This window comes from Thunnus maccoyii, chromosome 19 (genome assembly GCF_910596095.1).
Source record: "Thunnus maccoyii chromosome 19, fThuMac1.1, whole genome shotgun sequence".
Lineage (NCBI taxonomy): Eukaryota > Metazoa > Chordata > Actinopteri > Scombriformes > Scombridae > Thunnus > Thunnus maccoyii.
Window position 1 is genome coordinate 8,721,109 of NC_056551.1, and position 24,764 is coordinate 8,745,872.

General features: G+C 39.5%; 1 protein-coding gene across 4 annotated transcripts in view; it reads left to right on the top strand.

Annotated features, from left to right (window-relative positions):
- The window catches only part of skor2 (SKI family transcriptional corepressor 2), a 117,249-nt gene that overhangs the window by 63,217 nt on the left and 29,268 nt on the right, over positions 1 to 24,764 (top strand). For 3 of the 4 annotated variants that reach the window (XM_042395248.1, XM_042395247.1, XM_042395246.1), the window contains 2 exons: positions 942 to 1,087; positions 20,619 to 20,701. In XM_042395248.1, coding sequence (XP_042251182.1) covers positions 1,050 to 1,087; positions 20,619 to 20,701 — 121 coding nt within the window. In that variant the 5' untranslated portion in view covers positions 942 to 1,049. The remainder of the gene's footprint in view (positions 1 to 941; positions 1,088 to 20,618; positions 20,702 to 24,764) is intronic. The other variant, XM_042395249.1, reaches the window with a different exon arrangement.

Sequence of the window (24,764 nt, forward strand, 5' to 3'; positions counted from 1 at the left end):
CCCTACAACCGCATCTGTCTGTCACTGAGTCACTCACTGACTGACTGACTGTGTAGTGAAAGTACACCATTGGTTGGTCGAAGCCAGCTGAAGGCCACCAAAGCTAAGTATCCCAGAATGCATTTCGCAAGTGACAGCTATGGCGGAGATTAAGCTGTTGTAATTTTCTCAGTAGGACTGTTATATATATGTCACTTTACTAAATTTTAATATTTTTTCCAGGTGAGAAAGTAACGATTTAGATTGTGGTCAGTTTATCCAAAAAACACCTGTTTGAGAAGAGAGGGTCTGTGCACTGTCACCAGTGTAACTTCCTGTCAATTTCCACATGTTACATGCATCTAGTGTCTTTTCCAAATAAGCACTTCTGTGTTTATGGTAAATAAAATAAAAGCAATAAAACATACATTTACAAATACATTTACTTTACACACATGAAACACACTGTGTTTGGGTCATTTACACTCAGCATTAAAGATTAACTTGATAGTTACTGGATTAAAACTATTTTCCGGGTTGTGGGTAAGTGAAATAATATATAAAACATAGAAAAAAAAAAGACTAGATCTTAACTCAACCCTTCTTACAACAGCACCATATAGTCTACACCCAAAATCTGGTGCAATGTATTTCAAGTATTTTTAATGTGTTTCTTATGTGTACAGCACCTTGAGTTACAACTATTGTATGAAAAGTGCTTTACAAATAAATAAACTCAAACTTACATATAAACAAACATCTTAAAAATGCTGCAACGTCCATGTCTGATGGTAACCAGGCAACCTACAAATTAAAAGCCCTCTAGCGTTTCACACATGGTCCAGTCATATACTGGGTTTTGACCTAGTCTTGTTTTAATTGATGAGAGAATTGAAAAGGATTTTTGTAGTGTTGTAAAACTCTCTCTCCCCCTCTCTCCCTCCCTCTCTCTCTCTCTCCAGAGAGGTTGCAGTACTCTCTTCCTGCAAGCAGACCTCTCGTCACCCTCTCTGATGATTCCTAATGTTTAGGGAGGGACTGTAGCAGAGAGAAAATAGAGTTTGGGATGGATGGACAGACGGCAGGATGGGGGGAGCGCAGCAGAGAGGTAAGAGGGAGAGTGCAGAGGTAAGACAGCATCTTCATTTAGACATGGTGACAATGGTAATGATTTCTTCACTTTGTTAAATAATATTACATGTCCGGTCCAAAAAGAAAAGCCAGAAAGTTATTTAAACTCTTAAAGCCCTCTTATTTACTGGTGGGTCAGTTGTTATGAAGTCATGATGTGCAGCTCAAACTCAGCTGTATTTGTTATCATAAAGGAGATCCCAAAGAGACCAAATATGCTCAGCTGAATTTTTGGGAAATGTGCAAAAATTGTCTTTTAAATTTTCACACACTGTAAACATATAGCCTCAGTGAAGAAGAGGTAATTCTGACAAGGTTCTAATGGTTTATTATTTTGTATATATGTGAGCTGAACTAAATAATGGAACTTTGAGTGTAACAGATTTTTTTTAGATTGATCAAACCCAAAAAATGTATTAAAACATATGAAAATAGTTGTACCTGCTACATGTCCTCTCCTCCTCTGTTGCTCCCCGTTAGGATTCTTAGTGATTTTCTTGATAAAGTAGTTTTTTGTTTTTGTTTGTTTTGTTGAGTTTATCCTTATTCATACACTATATTGCTGTTGAGACTTTAAAGCAGGATGTTATACGCTCTACAGTTTATAAAATCCTCTGGGACAAATGTGATTTATCATATAAATAAACAATAATAAATACTACAATTGCAATAGATCAAGGTATAAATAGTGAGAAACTTTCCACATTTCAATGACGCATTTTGGGGAAAACACTGATACCACACGTCTATACACACGCATACATACATTTGCATAAACACAATTCATATATTTGTACATATATAGATGCATAAATACACTCATAAAGATAAATCAGTAAATTTTAACCACAACATAAAATAAGTATATTGTGGTTATGAGGCATTAGCAGTTGTATTTACCATCCTGACCATCACTTAACAGCGCTCACTTTTTGTGTGAGTGTCAGTGTGTGTATATACATATTTGCGGGCGTGTTAAAAAGCTTTTAGTGGGACAGAGACTGAGCAATTCCTCTTCTCTAACTGTCAGAGAGACCTCATCTCATCTCTGATTGTTGTTTTCTGGTTCTGGCAAACACACACATGCACGCACACACAAACACACACACACACACACCTCGAGAGTGCAGGTCCCTCCTGGTTTGCCCTCACTGCACACAACCACCCTCCGGCCCCCGCCCTCACACTCCTTTTATGTTCTTAAATATTGATAAGTAGCTTTGCAACATTAATATCTTAGATGGCTTACAAGAACACTTAAATAAAATCTCACTCGTCCCCCTCTTCCTCCCCCTCCCTCCCCCTCCATCCCTCCCTCTCCTCCAGCCTCTCACTTGTTTTTCATTTCTGTAATGCGTTTGTCTGTTTGGGAAGTGTGTGTGTACATGGGGGGGGGGGGGGGGGGGGGGGGGGGGACAAGAGGATTATAGGGAGTGTGTGTGTGTCTGTGCATGCAGAGCATAATGAAAATGGGTACTTCTTTCACTTTACAGACATTTTTACATAAAATTGTACAAAAAAAGAGACAATATGGTGTGATGTGTTTTATTGGAAAATATAGTCAAAAACATAAACTATAGTTCTCTGTATAGAACTATAGTTTAACTATAGCTGACAAGTGTTTGTTAAAATTGTTTACTTGGACATTGTAAACATACTGTAGCTCTGGTCTGAACTTGTAAATAAAAATGCATTCTACTCAACTCTATCTATGAGTTCAACTGACTACAAGCAAACTTTAAAGGAACAAACGCTGCTTTGGTAAGTAGTCATTATATAAGCATGATAATGCACTGCATGTTGTCTCTATACAGAATTTTTTTCTCATTTATTATAGTGGTAAGAGGTAAGTCTATAAAATATCAGAAAATAGTAAAAAATGCACATCACAATTGTTTTAATCCCAATGTGATATTATTTGATAATATTGCATTTGGCTTAAAAATTTGTTTTGTCCAACTAACAGTCCAAAACCCAAAGACAGCCAGTTGACTGTGACTAATAAAAGAAGAAATTTAGAAGCTGGAACCAGAGAATGTTTGGCATTTTTTCTTGAAAAACAACTTTAAAGATGAATCAGTTATCAAAATAGTTGCAGATTACTTTTGGTTGACCGACGAATTTATTAATCAACCATTTTCAACTCAAATAAAACATTTTTGCACCTTTTTTATTAGAATTATATTTGATTTCACACTTTAAAACAGACATCAAAGTTAGTGTGAAATGGGTTCAGCACTGCTATTGGTTGTTCAGAACATATACTGTACATTTACAGATCAGTTCACCAATCTTGAGCACTGGTGCAGGCTAATAAGAAGAAATGCCAGTTACATGTGAATACTGTCTTTTATCCTTCATATGTCAACATGTTCTTGAATTTAAGTGTAAAAAATGTGAATGCCTTTTAAGAGAGCAATGTTGATATCCAGGTGAGATTCTGGTGTTTTCTTAATTCTTTGAACGATTCATTCATGTCACTCTGAACAAAGAGTGAGTTTGAGAGAATACACAGACAAAGAGATGAAGATGGGGAGATTAAGCTGAGGCTCATTCAACTAGAACCTGCTGTGAGAAAACCTCAACATAATCCCATTTAAGAAGCAGAGAGAAACTCATTTAACTTACGAGGGATGACGTTGACTTGTTAACACTCAACCAACAGTACAGAGTGTTTAAGAGTGTGCATGTACATGTGTGTGTGTTTCTGGTATGCGGCTTGACAAGATTTAACCCCACTGAGGTCCTGAAAGGCTGATAGAGAGTTTTAAAGGGATTAGAACAGGATTAGGGACCAACTGGGAGGGATTAGCTCCCAGACTCTCTTATAGCTGCTCACATAGCAGATACCAGAAACACAATGTCTGTGACACACACATGTGAGCATGCATAGCGTCACACACATTGACCTCTGAGCAGTGCATTGTTTTCATCTCCTCATCAACATCTCCTCAAACATCCAGGAATGTTCTCTGCAGAGGAAAATATGGTGTGTATGTGTGTGCGTGTTTGTGAATGAGAAAGAAAGAGATAGAGGGAGAGTGGACATTTAAGGAATGTTCACATAACAGAGTGGTGAAGTGGATGGGGTTGTTTCAGAGGAAGTGTCCTCATTTTTATCCATAGGTTTTAGGCGAGATTCATTTGGACAAATGTCAGATGTACAAGACTAGGTCCATAACAACTTTCAAAGAGAAGACAACTCCAAGTCCCAAGAAGCACTGCAGTAATGAACATCCAATCTTTTAGCATTCTGTTGCTGCCCTGCTAACAGCGGAGGCTGAGGTTCAAATAACTCTCTAACTGCATGAATTCAAACAAAACAAAAAAACATTCTTAAAATGCCAAGCTACCACATCTACATTGCAACAGGCCATGAGACTCATGGATATTTTTTATTAGGCTATGTCAGGATAAAGCTCTTGCAATACATCATCTCGTTTTCAAGGGCATTTTGGTGCCATTTAATGTACCAAATGGATAGAAGAAAATTGATTTCCCAAGTACAAAAATGATAAACGTTTGCTGTAACAAAACCAATGACCCTGGTAACAGAAACAAAGAACATAAAATCATGAAAATGAAGAAGGTAAACATACAGAGGAAAGTGTAAAAGGCCTTGAAACAAAAACAAATACCAGACAAAGAAAGGACTGTTTTTTACTGAAATGTACTGACTTGTCTTGAGAAATGTAGCTTACTAAGGAAATACTGAATATTACACCAAACTTTTCAGCCTATTGCTGAAGATCACTTAACTTAGCTTCAGTCAACTTTTCAGTGCATTAACTTCAAAGTCGAATCACTCTTAACAGACGTGTCTAAAAATAATCTCAAAAACACTTCACATCTTGGGTATTATGTGAATACACACACACATGCACACACAGACAAAAAAAGGCCCTCTTGACCGTGTGTTTAGGCTACCCGAGCGCAGCCTCTTCCTTCAACAAGACAAATATTTGGTCCAGAGCGTTTGCTACTTGTGTGTGTGTGTATGTGTGTGTCGCAGGGCAGTTTTTCCGGGGGAAGCCAAATGGAGAAGAGTGATAGGCCGACGTACGGCGAGGTTCATCAAAGTCACGGCGCGCGACGGCACTCATTTTTCATTGGCTGAGGGGTCTTGCGCACCTGCAACCTGCAGCAGCCAGCCCACCTGAGAGAGAGAGAGAGAGGGAGGGAGGGAGGGAGGAAGGGAGAGGAACGAGAGAAAGAAAGATGACAGAGAAATAGAGTAAGAAACAAACATGAGGTAGAGTTGCTGGAAGAGACCAAGAGCATGAGGGAGGGAAGGAGGGAGGGAAAGGGAGACGCTGGTCGTTGGGACAGTTTGAACGACAGCGTTCTCCCTTTTACATTTCACACCCGGACGCTCCTCGCACTGCCGGGGGAGGAGGCAGGGAGGAGGTGTGTGTGGTGTGGGTTGTTTTGCTCAAGGGAGAAAGATGGGGAGATACATTCTGAGGATGTTATTATTATACGTTTACCTTGTTTTTGGCTCACAGGGGGACTAAAAAAAGACACACACACTCACACACATATCCACAAATGTCAACATACACACACTCGCATTCACACACACATACAAACAGACATGCAGTCAAACCCATGAAACCTTGAAGTTCACTTTTTGAAACCAAATAGATGTTATCCATGAGGGAGATGTTGTCAGACTAGATGAGACACTTATGTATATAATATATTCCAAAGAATATTTTTTGCGCACAGTCCTGGCTGCCCTTGTTAAAGGTCTGTACTGTAAAAGTCATAAGGTCACTGTGTATTATTAAATAAATCAGAATAATTCTGTCTCCTCTTTAATGGGGGTAAGGTCTCCAATGCTTAAGCATCTTAAACTTTCAACTGTTGAAAGGTTTCAGATTTATTTTCACATGAAAAGGGTAATTATGTCAAACTGAACATCACCTCAGCTACCAAGATGTTTTCTTTAGCTCTTACCAACTATGGATTTTAAAGAAACCCCTGAGTTAGTCAAACTTATTTGGAGGAGAAACCAAAGGAAAATGCAAACTGATGACCCAAATTGTTTGTTGTAAACATCCATAACAGTTTTTTTAAAGACCAACCTACTTTTTCAACTTTGACCTAAAGAACTTGCTTTAGTTCAGTAGCATATTTTTCCTGTGCAATGAGGGATTTTTAAGTATTGAGACATTTCAAGTATGGTCACATTCATTTTTACCACCAAATAAAGTGGTCAGTCTGACTGCTCGTGTTTCTTGCCCTGTCAGACTTCTTTTGTAGCAATTTCTCCTTGCTCCCAAATCTCAGCAGTGACTTTGGTGGGTACAGTATCATCATAACTCATAGAAATGAAGACCAAAAATGTGAAAATAAGATGTAATAAACTGAAATTATCCTCTAATCTCCCCTGACCGTCACCCGCTAAATAACTGCAAATATCTATCACAAATATCAAATTACAGTACTTGATTAGAATATTTGAAATGGTCCAGAGAACTGAACATGTTGCTTTTAGAAAATGTCTTTGGAGAAGGAAATGGAAGACATAGCAAGAGTAAGAAATTAGTCCTAATGTTGGTTGGCATCTACCAACCAATCAGAATTAAGTGCTTTCTGTAATTATGTTATACAGAATGTTATATTAGGTCAAATGTTTCTTCAAATGCCTTTTTCTACAACAAGTTTAAAAAGTAAGTGAAACACCAACAGTAATTCAGTGTGTATGTGTGTGTGTGTGTGTGTGTGTGTGTGTGTGTGATGGAGGGGGTGTTACCTGCAGCAGGTTGAGGTCATCATAACCGTGTGATGTCCATCGCGCCTGTCAGCACACGTTTGATTGTACACACATCTCGTCGTTGCCCCCGGCCACAGAAACCCAGGGTCTGTCCGCTATACTACACGCTATACTGGACCCATCACTCAGCCACTGTCACACAGACACACACACTTACAGAGACACGCACGTGCAGGTAAAGACACATATAAATAGACACAATGTGACAGAAACACATACTCACACACACATGGTCCAGCAGACACACATATCACTTACACACTCCCTCCTGCTGCTTGGGTTCAAGCATACACACTCTCACTCACTCACAACAGACGGCTTACACTGGAAATGAAGCTAATCCATCACCTGGAACACACACACACACACACACACACACACACACACACACACACGGCAGGCATCGTCACCTTCACAGCTCACCTATTATCATTGTGACATCCATGCCTGCTGGACACTGTAGCTGCTGTGATGAATTCATAAATGCACACACACAGACACATGTGTGCACACTCTCGTGCATGTATGTGACTTCATGCACAAGCACTGTGAACAAACCCAAAGAAATGTAAAATGGCTGTTTTGTTTGTTTATTGAAGGTCCCAAGATAGCACATACAGTACAGTATCATTGTACAGTGCTTTCTTTCTATTGTTGCCATTTGTGAAGAGTACAGTAGTGTGTCTTTATTTCATGTCTGTCATTCAGAAATCCATCCATGCCTGTACCTTTACATTATTTCACTGTAAAGGTGATGAACAAACGTCAAAAGCACAGCATACTTACACACACACACACACAGCTTTTGCCTTTTTCACAGCAGACATAAAAACATGTCATAGCAGGAAAAGCACAGCAGTGGCGGAAGAATTATCCAGATCCTCTAAGAAACGGTAGGAATACACAGTGCAAAAATAGTCATTTACCAGAAACAGTCATGCATTCAAAATTTCACTTAAAGAATAGGTTGAGACTCAAGTCTTGCTTAATACAATACCAACATGCCCATATGTAGGCTATTGTGACAAAACTGTAAGAAATCAGGGACAAACTCCACAGTCCTCGTTCCGTGGAGGGATACACTGTGGTAATGACATACAGGTTTGGTGCCTGGACAAAACACCAGTACCTATTAAACCTGCATGCAACTGTCAGGACAAAGATACCCACTAACTTAAACTGCTCTAGCCTCATGTTCGCTTCAACAAAACTTTTTGCACCGGGCAAGGATTGTGGATTTTGTCCCTTATTTCTTATTGTGGAGTCGCAGTAGCCAGAGTGGAGAGGAGGAATGATTGCAGCGACTTTTGACCAACTTTTTAACATATATATGACCTTTTGTATCCAAACTTATCCATTTAGTAAAAGCACATAAGTATTGTCAATGAAATAAATTGAAAATATAGATAAGTACCAATTATGCAGAACAGCCCCTTTCATAGTGTCATATTATTATTTATATATTATTATATATGATTGTTATTACAGCATTTTAATACGTTAGCAAACTAATCAATATGTAATGTATGTTACATCTTAATCTGTAAATTAACTAGTTACTACAGCCGTTACATTAAGTGAAGTGAAAAGGATACTTCCATCTAAAATGCAGTGAAGTAAAAATATAAAGTAGCCTAAAATGAAATTACTCAATACTGAATTACAGTGCGTACTTTGATCATTGAAGCATGGGTGTAATTATGAATATTAATAATGGCTGCATTTCATTTTGACGTTTCACTGCCAGGGCCCTGCTGGCTCACATGCACGAGTTACCGGGACAACTAAAAGAAACATGAACTACAATAACAAAGAAATAACGTTATTAGTTTCACCTGTGCTTCTCCGTCTATGATAAGTCAAATCATCTACAGAGAAAAAAGCCTAAAATTCATCCAAATGAAAACTCTTTTGCATCTACAAAGGAAGCACTGCCCAGAGCTGTGACTGATGCAAAGCTCACACCAAAATTATCCCCCCAAAACAACAACAAGAAAACAAAATTCCACGGAGAGTCACTGGCGTGCATGTTTGACAAATGCTCGCCGGCAGCGCTGCAGTCTCGTCCAGCAGCTCGTTGAAGGCTACAGCAGCGTAGTTTCATGGCTCTCTTGTTACTGGGCTGTAAATTCAGCGGATGGCTCCTGTCTCTGTGTATTGATCCGCTCCGTCACCTTGAACCTCAGTATTGACACATGGGGTGACGCTGAGCGGGGAAAAGCGGCAATTTACCGACCCTCAATTATGACATTCATAGATGATGTCACAACAGGGGCACAGTGCTTTGGGACACACACACACACACACACACACACGTAGTTCGTCAAGGGATTGAATCCATTTATTTGAGCTTTGTGCACCAGAACACGCACTCAAACACGCACCAAGCAAAGGCTATACCCTAAACAGCACTTAATGGCACCCTGTGAGCTTGTGTGTGATTCTGTGTGTGTCTGTGCACACATCAAGTATCTATGATCGGGTGTGTGTGTATGTGTGTGTATCACCTCTGACAGCCTATCTAATGTCTGCTGTCCTCTTGTTCCCCAGACAGATGGTTCACTGGACCATGTCATTAGCAGAATACAGTTGGCCATTATAATGTCATATTCAATACCACATATTAATAGTTCAATAGCATGAGGCAAAACATTCTCCGCTCCCCGCTGAAACCTCCAGCTCTGTATCTATCCTCTAGTAAGGCCAGGCGTAACAGTTAAAGCCATGTAATTACTGTGTGACGGTCAGATGCAAAGTATTTTTAATCTCCCACTTAATATTGTTTGCTGCATATTAGTAACAACAAAGCTACTCAACTGCAGCCTAGAGCTCAATCAGTCAGATTTGTGACTGGGAACAACTCTTTAGGGAAAAAAGGAAAAGATATTAAAAACATTCTGTCCATTCCCTCAGCAGTGACCAGCTGTCCTTAAGCAATCAGCACAACTATTGCTCCAGTGAATATGGGGATCCTGGGGTCTGTATGTGTATCTCCAAGAGAGAGCAAGATTAGGGAAAATGTCATGCTTCTCGTGCATTTTCTGCAGATTTTACGATCAACAGTGTTACTAGAGTTTACGACAGGACAGCTAATGTCCGTCAGAGTTAAGTTAACACTTTGAGGAAGTTTTAAAAGACACACCAGAGCTTGACAGGAAATAATCATTAATGATGCTTATTATTGATTATAAAAATTGGGTTCAGCATCTCAAATGTCAGAACTCACTTCCTTTCTCTGTTTTGTATCTTTATAAATTGAATTCTTTGGGTTTTGGCCTGTTGGTTGGACAAAACAAGCGATTTGAAGATGTCACCTTGGGCTCTGGGAAACTGTGATGGGCATGTTTCTCTTTATATTGTACAATTTAAAAGCCAAATTATTGATCGAGAAGATAATTGGCAAATTAATTTATAATTCCAAAAATCATTAGTTGCTGCACTAGTGTAAAGTAGAAATATATTTTCAATGTTTGACTTTCAAGCAAATATAACATATTTAAAGCTCAAAATATATACAGCATCCATCCACGGTCTACCAGAATTTCAAAAAGAGCAAATGACTTTGCTTTTGTGGCCATCCGCTTGCTTTAAAATAATTATGATCTTTCAATGACCCAACTTTTGGTCCTGACCTTCACATGAAGTACACTGCTATATTACATTACAAATGGATTTCAAATTGAAGCCATATCACATGTCACATATCTGATTCAGTAAGTAGTGGCCAGGGGCCATCCAGCCATCGTTAATACTGTATTCACAATCCATTGATGAGATCATGAAAAACAGTGTGTGTGTGTCTGTTTGCCCTCCTAAGACTCACCCCTGCATGTACTGACACTCATAAACACACACACACACACACACACAGAAACAGAGACACACTCCCGTGGGCCTGAGTGCTCTCAGTGTTGACCGTTGAGGATGTGGGTCAGAATAAGAGGGCAAAGAGAGAGAGGCTCTTAACAGCCCACACAGATGGGCCATAGTCACACACACACACACAAACACACACTCTGGGAGGTCAGGGTTCACCTGGAGAAGGTCTGGTCACCGTCCATCCATCAGTTTTATTACTGAGCCATGTCAAAACAGAAAGTGGACCAGAGATGCATGATACAAACAGATTGTTGAATTGGAAAAAGGCGGACAAGGAGAAGCTTTTAAGACATATAAGGTTCAGAATCTGTCATAACTATTCTAGTAACAAAGAAACCAATTACTGTAAATACAGCTTTTTAAATCCAGTCATGCCGTTGGACTTTTTCTTTTCTTTCAGAAATGGAATGGTCAATCAAAATGTTCCCACAGATTGTTCATACCTCATTCAATCACATTCAGTCATGCTTCTTTTTTAGCTGACATCAGAATATTTAACTAATATATCACATATAGTTTAATATAATCTCTATTGCGATGAATACACCAATCTCTTCAAGGAATATTCCAATTTCAACAGCAGAAAAGAGTTTCTTTTGTGCCCTTTTGGTTCAGATCTTATTTAGAGGCACTTCATGTAAATCAGCTGAACTGCGGCTGGGCTTGTTCACATCTATTATCTTAGTAAATATCCTGCTAAATAAAAAAATTGTGCACCCCCGATGGTAATTAGCAACAGGTTTAGTAAATATCCTCCTAAGATGGCTAAATATGAAACAGTTGTTTACGTTTGTACATGATGAACTGTACAAATAGTGATAACAGCATACATTTTTGGACGCTTCCTCCTCAAAAACATCTATGATGTTCCACTCAGTTGTACAAATGAAAAGTGGCAGATAGTTGTATAAGAATGAAAACAGAGAGCTTTAGAGCTGTCATCTGTTTGTTAGTATTAAAGGTGCAGTGTGTAGGATTTAGTGGCATCTAGCAGTGAGGTTGCAGATTGCAACAAACTGAATACCTGCATCACTGGTGGCTACCATATATTGATGAAATATTTCTTGCGCATTGTTCCAATTAGATAAAATACAACAAATATACTGTCAAGTAGTTTAAACTGTAACAGTGAGCCATGGTTTATTATGGTATGATTTGCTTGTTAACCCTTAGTCACAAGTACAAGTAAGTGCAATGGATTGAAAAGTAAAATAAAGTTTAAGAAAATGCAAATTTAGATGCACTTTGTATGTGCACTTAGTCTCTGTGTTTATCTATGCATGTTTGAGTGAGTTCATGCATCATATATACTTTAGAATGAGGTCTCAAACTGTGTGTGTCTGTGTTCATCTGTCTGTCACACCTGGCATTAGGCGTTTTTGAGTGGAGTGTGTGTGTGTGTGTGTGTGTGTGTCAGGCTTTCCCCTTATTTCCCAGAGTTTTCCCACGAGGGAACAGCGGCCATTTTGTCCTGTCACTCCCCTGTGATTTTTTTCCCTCCTCGCCTGTCCAATAATGACAGTTTAATTTGCCAACCAATTACACCTGAGCGGTATTTAAATGAGCCAATCAGGACGGCTGACAGGATGACTAGTCGCTCCAGTTAGCACTCAGACTCAGAGGTCGATTTACTCTCGGACTCACTTAGTGATACTGTTTGTACTGTTTGGAGGCCTGAGGTACCAACAGTATTCTATTCTGCTCTACTGAAATATTCATATCTTTTTAGCAAATATATCATGTACTGACAGTATGTGTTCACTACACAGTATTAAAAAAAGCATCAAAAGTAAGGTGATTTAAAAAAATATTTAAGATTTCTTTTTGTAAAGGTTTTTTAGTGGATATGTCAACAAGTTTGACAGTTGACTAATCGTTTGATTTAGGTTGAGAAAGAATAAGAAAAAGGGAGGAAACAATGTAAAGGAGGAAAGGAAAAATAAATAAACGAAACAAGAATGAAACGAAAGGAGAGATTGACAGGGCTTGATCCTAATCCTCTCTTGCCCCTTGTGTAAATAACGTCTAAGCATCTTATCCTGCTCATTTATGTAATGGGGGACTTTACTGAAACATTGTGCACATAAGCTTCAGAAGCCTTAGATGTATTTGCAAATGCCTGCGAGTGTATGTGTGTGTAACCGATTTTGCTGTTCTATTTTTAGAGGTGTCCATGTTTATACTGTATTTGTACAGATTTAAAAGTGTAATTGTGCAATGTGTTTGTATGTACTCAGTATAAAGACTTTTCAGTATGTGTTTACGGTTTGTGTTTGTGTGTGTGTGCGAACTCCTTGATTAAACAGCCTGTTTAATCTCGGCTGCATCCTGCTTTCCCAAGGTCCCCTCCAATAAACGTAACTACCTCCTGACTGCACAATAACTGTAACTATGCTTTTTAATACCGAGCGCTGGTAAGTAAAAATAACCTGAGTCTAATATCTTCAGATTAAATACATCTTTTACAGTCTGGCTTTGTCCTGCTGGGCTGCTGTAAGCCGTGCACACACACGCAAACACGCATGGCGATGCATGTGTGCCCACATAGACAGACACATCAGGATGCATTCACACACACACACACACACTGCACACATATACTTATAATCACAGTGGCATAACCACACTTAAAAATATTAAACATGGCTAGAAGGCTTTGCAAATTGCACTTTTAAATATGTGACCTGACCTGCAAGGCTTTTTGGCACCCTGGAAAAATTACTCTGCTTGATGAGTTTGTAACAACATCGAATGATCAAACTCTGCTGTGTGCAGTCAGAGAAGAAAAACCTCTTAGAGTGATGACTCACAGCAGGTTAGGCCAAAAGCGAGGCTAATGCTGGCTGAATTGCAGGTTTAATTGCCATTGATAACAAGAGTTAGACTCTTACTTAAGTCTGACAATGTAGCAGGCTGATCCTTCAGTCTGTGTTGTCCAATATGATGCAGTTTATGATGAAATGCAGATTCTGTTATATTGAACCAATTCTGAGGGAGCTTCTCAATATTTTTTCACTTTTCAATTCAATTAAAACTTGCAAAGGATAAAAAGAAAGTAAGAAAACAAATAAAAGATGATAGAAATGGGTAAACAGAAGATAGAGACAGGGGAAATCAGGTAGCTTATGTTTTATCTGTTTGTTAATTATTTCTCTAGTGAATTTCCTTTTGTATTTAGATGTTCATCTGAGATCCATGTCCATAAAAAAACTGATTGGGGGGGGGGTGGAAGAAGTGAGAAAGAAGTCAAGAGAAATAGAGATGAAATAAAGAGATGGATAATTAGAAAAGATGGAGGTGTAAAAGTGTGAGAATGGAAGGAAGATATCAGCTCAGGGATCAGGAGAGAGAGAGAGAGAGAGAGAGAGAGAGAGAGAGATGTTGGCCATGCTCCAGTCATCATGCTGAGTAAATTATTTGACTGTCCTGTAAAATTGAGGGTTTAAGACTCAACACTGACTCAATGCTACAGTATAGCCAAAGAGAGAAGCAGCACACACACAATGTTGTTCCATAATGACATCTGGACACCTCTGAGTCAGGGGCCGTTGCACATAAAAACACACACACACACACACACACACACACACACACACACACACACACACACACACACACACACACACACACACACACACACACACACACACACACACCTGGAGCAAAGCATGCTGGTCTTTCCCAAGAGCGAGTGGAACCCCGCTGTGCGACTGACAGCATCCTCCATTAACTCCATCACACACAAATACACACATATATGCATAAGTCTCTCTCTCTTTATGCCATAGACACACACTTGATAGGAGAGGAGAGGAGGAAAGGAGATGAGACAAGACAGAAAGAGAGGAACGAAAAAAAGGAGTGATGGGAGGAGGAGAAAAGGAAAGAAAAGGTCAAGAAATGTAAGAAAGGAAAGGAGGAGAGGAGAGGACATGAAAACATAATGGGAATGACAGTTGATAGAGAAGCGAAGAAATGAAATAAAAAACAGAGAAGAAATGAAAGGAAATCAGGATATGAGATAAAGAGCAAAAAGAGGAGGAGAGGAAGAAAGAAAAGAAGAAAAAAGGAAATAAGGAAAGGAGAGGACAGAAAATGAAAGAAGCAAAGTACAGGGGATGAGACGAGATAAAAGTAAAGAAAGTAAGGAGATTAGACAAGACAAGATGAAAGGAAGGAAAAAAGGAAAGGAGAAGTGAGAAATAAAGGAAATGAGAGAAGAAAGGGAGAGAAAAAAGGAGAAGAGAGGAAACAACTGAAATGAGAGGAGATGAAATGAAAGAAGGAGAAAAGATGATGAAAAGCAAGAAGATAAGCAGAGAAGAAGACAGGAGAGAAGGAAAAATGAGAAGAAAGGAATGAAGCAATGGTGAGGAGATGAGATGACCTGAAATGAAAGAAGGAGAGGAGACAAGACAAAAGGAAGAAAAAGAAATGAGCAGAAGAACAAAGGAAGTGACAAGAACAAGATGACAGGCAAGAAAAACTGGGAAGAAGAGGAAAGGGAAAGAAGAAAGGAGAAGAATGAGACAAGACAAGATGAAGAGAAAGGAAAGGAAATCTGAGGAGAAGAAAGGAAAGAAAGAAATGAGAGTGAGAAATGAGGTGAAAAGGAACCAAGGGAGATGAGCGGAGATGAAAGAAGATAAGGGAAGAAGAGGACAGGAAAAAGAGGAGAAAGTGCATAAGGAGAACAAAGGAAAAGAAGAGATGAGATGAAATTGAAGGAAAGAGGGACAGAAAAAGAGATGAAATGGAAGAAGGTGACAGGGAAAAAGAAAGGAAAGAAGGAAAGACAAGACAAGATGCAGGAAAAGGAAAGGAGAAGAGGAGAAGAAAGGTATGAGAAGGGGAGGAGGAGAGGAGATGAGACGAGACAAGGGGAGAAGAGTAGGAAAGGGAAGGGAGACGAGAAGAAAGGAGAGGGAGAGAATGAAGCAAAGGAGTAGATAAGAAAAGAAGGAAAGGAGATAAAATGAAAGGCAGGAAGAAAAAAGAATAAGTAGAAGAAAGAAGGGGATGACAAGATAAAAAAAAGAAAAAGGAGATGCATGAGAAGACAGGGCAGGAGGAAGGGAGAGAGGAAGAGGAGAGGAGTACAAGATAAAGGGGAAAAAGAGAAGAAAGGAAAGAAAGAAGAAAACAAGGAAAAGGGAAAGAAGGAGAGGAGAGGGCATGAAAAAATAAAGGGGGAGTGAAAGTGGATAGAGAGGGGAGGGAATCAAAAAGCTGAGAAGAAAAAAGAAAGAAAAGCCCAGAAGAACAGTAGAAGCTGAGTCAAAGGAAAGCACTGAACGTCTCCTCTTTGTTTGTGCTCCATCTGTGTCGGCGTGATTGCAAACAAAACGAGCATCGGCAGCTCCGTTAGTTAGTTAGTTAGCAGGGGAATCAGCGAGTACTTAGGCCCCAATTATCCACTAAATCTGCCTCTCTCCCTAAATGAGATTATTGCCACACACAGAAGCTGTGGCTCCCATTGGGTTCCATTAACTTTGATTACTCCTCATTATTTACTTACAGCTCTGCCACTGTTATTGCTCTCACTCACACACGCACAGAGAAAGAAGAAGAGAGGGGGGGGGGGGGGGGGGGGGGGGCGATGCAAAAGGGGAAATATATACAAACATATAAACATGGAGGAAGATGCACTTAACAACTACAAAAGCACAAAATGTAAGTAGTAAAGATTAAATACTAAAACGACACATTTGTGTATAGACATACGCACAGTGAGACAAAATATAAGGTCGGAGAAAAGCACAAGTGAATATGGACACAAAGAAAAGGGCTGCAAAGAGAGAAGAGACAGAAAAGAAGAGGAGGAGAAACGAGTTCAGAGAATATATGTGTTAAAGGGAATGAAAGGAGAGAGTGAAAAGGGGGAAAAACAGAGAAAATGACTGTTTAAGCAGAGACGGAGGGAACCGTCAAACAACACCATGGACATTTCATTTCATTGCGCACATGCTGTTAATACAGTTTTCGGGGGAATAGCACCAAATGAAGAGATAAAAGGGGGGCTACAGAGGAAGAGGGAAAGAAGTAAAGCAGCAAAGGAGCGTTTGAGTTAGAGGTAAACACAAAGAGATGGAAAAATGTGGAATAAGAAGAAATGCAGCACACAATCATTCCTTTCATATGGAGGGGTACAAACTGGCCATTTGTTCAAAAGCTTAAAAGAAGTTCACATTTTCCTGACAATGACCTTGTTTGATTGTTTGAAGAATGACTGTTGTCTGTAAAGGTGGAAGCAGCATGACGTTATGCCACTGCCTCAAAACCTCTTTGGGAGGATGTGGATGGTTGGTTGTACAAAAGCACATGTTAACCTCAAGTTTTGGAACTTTGACCATGTTTAACATAGATATCCAAAATCATAACAGTATATAAATAACAAAAAATCACAAAGAGCATAATTTGGCCCCTTTAACCAAGAATATTTGTGCCTAAATTGAACCAAACTTTAACTGCATGGGGAGGCAGATCAGAAATAAGTCCTATCAATTTGACAGACACCTTAACTCAAGGTCCACTAACTCAAGGTCTCCATCAGCTATTAGCTGAGGTTTCCTTGTGAGCTAATAGAAGGCTTGTTAGTCAAGAATGTTCTTTTTCGCTTAAGACATCTCAACAACAGTCATATGAGTTCAGACAAACAATGTTGTTTTGACGATTATGGTTGGTTTTGGAAGGCAATGGCAAACAACCTGTCGTGTTTTTAGTGGTTAGAAGACTTGTTGAAAATGAGAAAAAGAGATCTTCTATCTTATTTTTCACATTAGATCAAATTAGATATGATATGTCCATCCATCCATCCATTGTTTATAGCCTGTTATCACTGTCACAGGGGGCTGGAATGGGAGCATTGAGTGGGCAACAAAATATAATGCAGAATTAAATTGGTGGAGAGGCCGAGAGGATCTCAGTCAGCCCCTAAGCAAGGTGTTAACACTCATGTTTTTAAGGAGGCCCCTCACTACATAAGAACATCCTCCCTCAAACCTCTACTGTAGAGAGGAAAGAAGTTTGTTTGGCGACTGGAGAGCCGCTCAGTTGTTATTTTGGGGCCATGCCCATCGCTCACGGCGCACAACACTCTAATGCCACTTTGTGCACTGAGCTGCCATACAGGCCAATTCACCGGGGCACAAGTGTATGTGAATTTTGGCGTAGTGGGGTTCTGTGTGTGTGTATATCTGAAGCCTATTACCACATCAGCATCAAGAGATCACAGCTGTTTCGCCTCCAAACTTTCTGATGGCAAAAAGAGAGGAAAATATACAGAAAGCCAGGAGAAGGAAAAGCGCAAAAAAAAGAAAAAGCAGAGGGAGTATGAAGTCAGCTCTAAGGCCTAATTTCACCGACATTGTCCCTCGCCTAATTGCAAAAATCCCTCCATCTCTCCTTCCCTCCCTGTCGTGCGGCTCTGTGGCGCTCCAAGGTAAAAAAGAAGTCGGGTTCTAATTTCATTTCGGTTTGTCTTAGGACAACTCTTAGATGTTTAATTCTATCCCAATTTCATGTAATCAGGCAAAAGACTTCCCTAGAGGGAGGGCAACGCAGGCCAGGGCCAGGCGTGTGTGCTATTTGCAAATGTAATTGGTCCACCTTTATTCTGCTCTCCCTGATTTTCAGTCTGCCTTTTCTCTTTTCTTCTTTTATCCTCCATTATCTTCACATCCTTATTTCACTCCCTCCATCTTTTCCAGTAGCATCATGTTCTCCTTCTCTTCCCATCTCCTTCCTTTCCTCCACCCCCCCTCCCCTCTAGGCGAAGCCAGCGTGGTTGTTATTGTGATTTCATATTTTCTTCTCATCCCTGCCTCTGCAGCCTCTGGACATTGACTACAAAATCCATTATCATTTGTATATTTTAATTATGCAAATGAGGATAGCTCAGCTGGCCTGTTGGAGGCTGCAGGGAAGAAAGCAGGAACTCCATTGCGGGTGATTACAATTCATCCGCTCGTCTCGCTTTAATTGTAACAAGCTAATTACCTTGTTTCCATTTAGTTTGAACAATGCCAAAAAGAAAAGGGAACAGTGATAGCTTTGGCTAACTCACACGGAAAGCTAGCTGACAGGCATTGAGAGTAGAGGGAGGGGAAATGATGGAAAGAAAGAAGGAAAGAAAGAAAGGTAGATCACCGGATTATGTTCCATTGTGTTGCTGCAAAAAATGTAGTCAGGTTCAACTTTTGTATTGATAACTTAAACTTATGTTATTTATTTATTTTTTGTTGCAGTAGTCTTTCCCCAGGGCCCTCTGCTTCAGCTCCCCTGCTGTGCCAATGCAGTGATCTAATCAGACTGACTTAGGAGGCTACATTAGCCAACATTAGCACATTCAGTGCTAATGTTGGTCTCAACACAGTTACCCTTGGCTTGTATGAAGTGTTGTCTTGCAACCTTTGTTGTTTTAAACAAAAATAAGAATTTTGAGGTGCGTCAGCTTTTACGTTACAACCATGAGACCAAGGGTGCTGTCGCTGTTCTGTAATATTATTTTGGAAAAATAATAAAAAAAACAAATTCCAACTCATTCCTAAAACTTGTCCCCTGAGTCTGCAGGGCACCACACAGCTTTCACACATTCCCTCAACTGTCAAACGGTTTATTGTATGTAAACTTGGGTTACACCAGTGAGTCACATCTACAAGAGGGCAGGCTAGAAAAAAGGTTCCCCTAAATCCCCCTGGGGTTACAGTCAGAATTAGCCAAAGTGATGTTGAACCTAATTTACAGAGGCACAAACATGGTAGATGTGTATGTTTTATGCGTATTTAAATGCAGTCTTGTTACAAAATAAGCAAATGTTGTCAGAGTGACATTGAGATGTGGACATAGTTGCCACAGATGTGAAAAGAAGCATAGTTTGTCAGTTGAGTGAGGATTAACTAGATGCTTCCCCAAATCCCATAACAACCCCCCATCCAACTGGTACTGTGCCGTTGATGAAAACAAGTTTCAGTTTCAGTTTCAGTGCTCCTTCTTTCTGCTGTACAGGCTGAGAGATTAAAAAAGGGCAGCTCAGAAAAGGCTGTTTCCCAGTAGACACAAAGAAAAACCCTGCAGACTCTAGTTTCTTGTATTATTTGAACCAAAAAAAAACAAAGGCTCTCATCCTGGACTTATGTCGCCTTATAGTGCGTAGCAGGCTGATAATTTGGATACCATACTTTAGACGAGTTTGTGTTTCTGCCAGAGGTGTTCCGTCTCGTATTCACTCCGTTCAGAGGTTTCTCACTGAAATGAGTCCAGGGCTTCTGGGGATCAAGACCAGGCCTCAGCTGAACAAGATCTCATTATCTCTCCCTCACATCCACCCGTGCACACACATACAGCACGTAGACACATACACAGACGTACACACACACACATATGTATTCACACATGCACACACCCTGTCATGCCACAATGAGCAGCATGTCACAATGAGGGACCCTGAATGTATGTCACCGTGAACTAGACTCTCCTATGTGAACTATTACAGATATAATGGAGATAATATATTTTGCTATGGGAGCTCAAAAGGCCATATTTGCTCTTTCAATCTGTTTTACTTATTCCTCTCTTATCTGTTTCTCTGTCTTGTTATTGTCTTGTTCTTACTTCAAACACATACAAACACATAGTTATTCTCACTGACATCCTGATACCTTGCAAACGAACCTTAATGAACCTGAACACACACACACAACTTAACACACACTTATATCACCTAACAAGATACAAGAAGTCATTTCTGCCGCCTCATCTACACACAAACTGTATACTCACCAATTCTACTCCACACACACGAATAGACAAAACTCAAATTTAAATTCACCTTCTCTCCTGTCTCTACCAGGCAGCTCGGCATGCTTCTCTTGCCAACTCCCACCTTCTCCATGCCCACCTACTTTGCGGTGCCATCAGGGAGAGACTTGAAAGGTATTTGAAACTGTCTTCCTTAATCATTTCCCGGATCCCGCAGGACACGCTGTGACGTGACAGAGGAAGAACGAAGGGAGGGAGGGAGGGAAAGAGGAGGAGGAATAGCTGGGAGAGAAAGCATGCTGCAATCCATTGCAAGTCGGAAGTCAATAGTTCCAAGTCGGTATTCCCGACTTCCAATCTAAGAGCATTCCAGTGCATCTGCTCGGGTAAACATGGACGCGTGCAGCAAACTGATGTTTGGAGGGCCATGTGGGTTTCATCCCAATTCAACACTACAGCAGCTGATTTCACAGATCAGCACACTTTAAAAGAGATGGGAGGCGTAGGCTGGTACCACATGCTTGCAAAGACTTCTATGAAACACAAATCAACTGAATGGAAATGGCAACTACAAAGTTGTTACAGCACATTTCACAACACAAACACTACATGAAGTAAAAATTGATAAAAAGGTAATTCTGCTTATTGTTCACTGTGTGCTCTGCCATATTGCTATGATGTCAGGTGTGTTTCTGCCGATGTACCCACCTAGATGGATCTTGCCTGAGTTTCCAACTTGAAATTCTAACTTGAATGACTGTTTCATTGCACTGTTCCGTGTCAGAGGTCATTTTTTTCTGAGTTCCAAATACAATGGATTGCGGCATTACACATCAGTCAAGTCTTCTCCAAGGATTTAGGAGGAACGCCCAGTGACACAGATGGAAGGAATGAAAGACGATGAACAGCAGAATTAACTCCCTAAAAGTTTAATAATCTGTGCTGGGGCTGCATGAGTGCAAAAAGTGTAGGGGAGATGATATGTATAGATGGCACTATAAATGCAAGTTTGTATACCCAAATACTGAATGAAAAGATGACTCCCAGTCTCAAAAAGGTTGGCAGGAGAGGAATTTTCCAAAACACACTGCAAAAATCACACAAGAGCTTTTTAAAGAAGAAAAAAGTGAAACTATGACCTGGCCAAGTATGTCCCCTGACCTGAATCCAACAGAAGACCTTTAGGGTATTTTAAAGATGACAGTAACAAAACCCCTCCAGCAAAGAGGAACTGAAAAGAATCGTCTTTGAAGAATGACAGAACATCTCTCCGCAGATTTGTTCTAGACTGGTATCATCCATGCCCAGAAGGATCAAATCTGTCATCAAAAATAAAGGCAGACATAGAAAATATTAACAAATAAAAGAATGGAGTCTCGCTAATGAAGGGTGTACTGACTTTTGCCGCAACTCGTTCTTTAGGGCATTTCATTATAGTTAAGTCAAACATTCTGTTGTTCAAGCAAATTGGCTTAATTCTTCATGGGGTTTTTTCTAAAAACAAATACAATTGTATTAAATGGAAAGCATTTCTAATTACTTAACATTTTAGTGATTTTTCTTAAAAAAAATCTCAGGATGTGCAATGGCACCTCCCTGGCAGGGAAGGAGCTGGAGCTAACATCAGAGATGGAGCAGTGCCAAGGCACAGCACTGACTCTGTTAACAAACTGCTGACTAGGGACTGACCTCTGCCCATGTCTGGACTTACACAGGGTGTTAGCAGACAGAAGGGTGAGGTGGAATGGGAGTGAAAGATGTTTTTAAAGTTTTAGCAATGAGTCAACAACAGAATCTCTAGTCACAGTTAAAGAGTGGCGAGTGTCCAGTTTGAGGATCTCAGGATTGCATTGCCGATTTGCTGATTTTGCTCGTGATGTAGTTCTGTTGTCTTGATCAGACTCACATTTTATAGTGGACACATCTTGCCTGAAATAAAGAGCATCTCTACTAATGTCAGAAGAAATGTATTATTTTTTCTATTTTTTTATTTGTGATTTCTTTGTGTTTTATTAAGCTTGAGAAAAGTTTGCGGTGGCGCTATAGTAAAGGCCATGTATTTAATGATTTAGGATTAGGGTTAGGATCAGAATGTTAATATAACAACATTATTGAGGTAAATTCATATAGCAACAGAACTGAGTTATCAAATTAGATATCAGTGGAATCTTTAACCTATTTAACATATTTTTTGTCTAAGATTTCCCTTCATCTCAGTACTGTGTCTCTGTCCATGGTTCTGAAATGCAAAAATCATGTAATTTGTTTCAGTACTTGTAGGGAAGGAAAATATTTGTGATCCAGTGTTTGTAGTATATATGTATATGTATGTATAATATTACCTTTGTTTTAAAGATAAGATAAATATTAGATTAAAAATATAATATTTTGAACTAGAAAAGACAAATAATGTATTGTTTGCCCTGTCAAATGTATAGGAATCTGTAGCAGTTCAACTTTAGCAGATGCTACATATGTTTTTAATCCTAATCCTGAAAACTTATGTCACACAACAATAAGACCATAATGGAAACATCTGGGGCCAATAATTCCTATCTCTCTCTACTTACATTTGGAGAGTTAACTTATGTGTCTAAGCTGTGGACACGCATATTGTGTATTCTTGCGTGTGTTTATGAATGGTAAATCTCCAGCACTGCCTGTCCTCATTATACTTGTGATATTTTCACATGATATATTAAATGCCATAGACCAAAAGTGGTCGTCATTTATGATAATAATGAATTAAACAGAATGGCAGAAGGCCTGTTTTAGTTTTCTTTTTTTTTTTCTTTTTCTGATTTACCCCTTGGCTGGAAGTACCATAAGTACATACTTTTTTAAAATTATAAATAAGTTAATGAAACTATTCAATCAACCACATAATAATATTCCCACCAATACAAAACAGAAAATCTCTTACAAAGAATTTATTCACATCTCAGAGGATCAAGAAATACCTGACCTTAACCCTAACCCTTTGCATGGAAATCCGCAGTCAGTGAAACCTCTGATCCTATTATAACTCTCGATTACTTCAATATACAGATGTCGTGCTATAAGTTAAAGCCATGCTGTAAATACCAGAAAGTCTTAATGTACAGAGACTGAGAGAGAGTGATTTGATATCCTTGGTAAATACGCGGCAATCACAAATCATCTGGTACAGCAGCTAAGTGACTTGATGCCTATTTGACCTATATGGATGGTATTAAAATGCCATGTGCTTACTCTACTTCTATTTCTGCTCTCTTGTTGAAAACCTTGTAACTTCAACATTGGCATTTTTTTATAGGCGTACTTTTACTTAAACGTTTTAAATTTAGACTTGAATTAATCACGGCCCTTTAAGTGTGGAGCAGTTTTCAGGAACATCGGGCCCATGCAACACACTTTTCTTACTGACTAATAAGCTGTCTTTATGCAGCTGTGAGGTTTATAGATGACAGCATCCATATGTTTGTGGCCATATGTCATCTGTTAGTATGTGTGTGTGTGCTTGGCTGTACGAGTGTATTGGTTTGCTTTATATAACCCGATATTTCCTCTGATAATAGAATTGGATGAGATCATTAGGTGTTTGCTGTGTGTGTGTGTGTGTGTGTGTGTGTGTGTGTGTGTGTGTGTGTGTGGGTGTGGGTGTGTGTGTGTGTGTGTGTGCGTGTGCACGTGCATGTGCAAAGACAAGCATGTTTGTTCATTGTTCAGAGTGTTTGTGTGTGTATTTTGCAAAACACTGAGGGGAACACATACACACACACATTTATTAATGAGGCAATGTTTTACTCTCAGGTACATTAATCAACTAAGAAATAATCAGGAATGAAATCCTTGTCATTATATTAATAAGGTTTTGATGGATGCAGTGAACATCTCAATTCACAATTCAAGAACAGCACATTAATTAAAGATTTCAAAAGATGCCTCATCTACATTTGCACACCACCACACATACACACATAAACTGTGCATGATGTCTGTACACACAAACATATGTGCAAATGTGAAATAAACCTCTGCTATTTCTGGGAAATGTTTGGCCTTTAGTTGAGGATGAACTTTATGTTTCAAGTACATCTCAGAGGCTTATAAAACTGTGAGCTGCATCAGCTGGAGAGGCAGCAGCCATATGAAACTAATCCCACATGTCTGGGATGTAGCATTCACAGCCCGGCAGTGTCTGACTGCACACCTAAAAGTTTGTGTCTTCTGTTGTAGGTATGTCCCCTGATGAGAA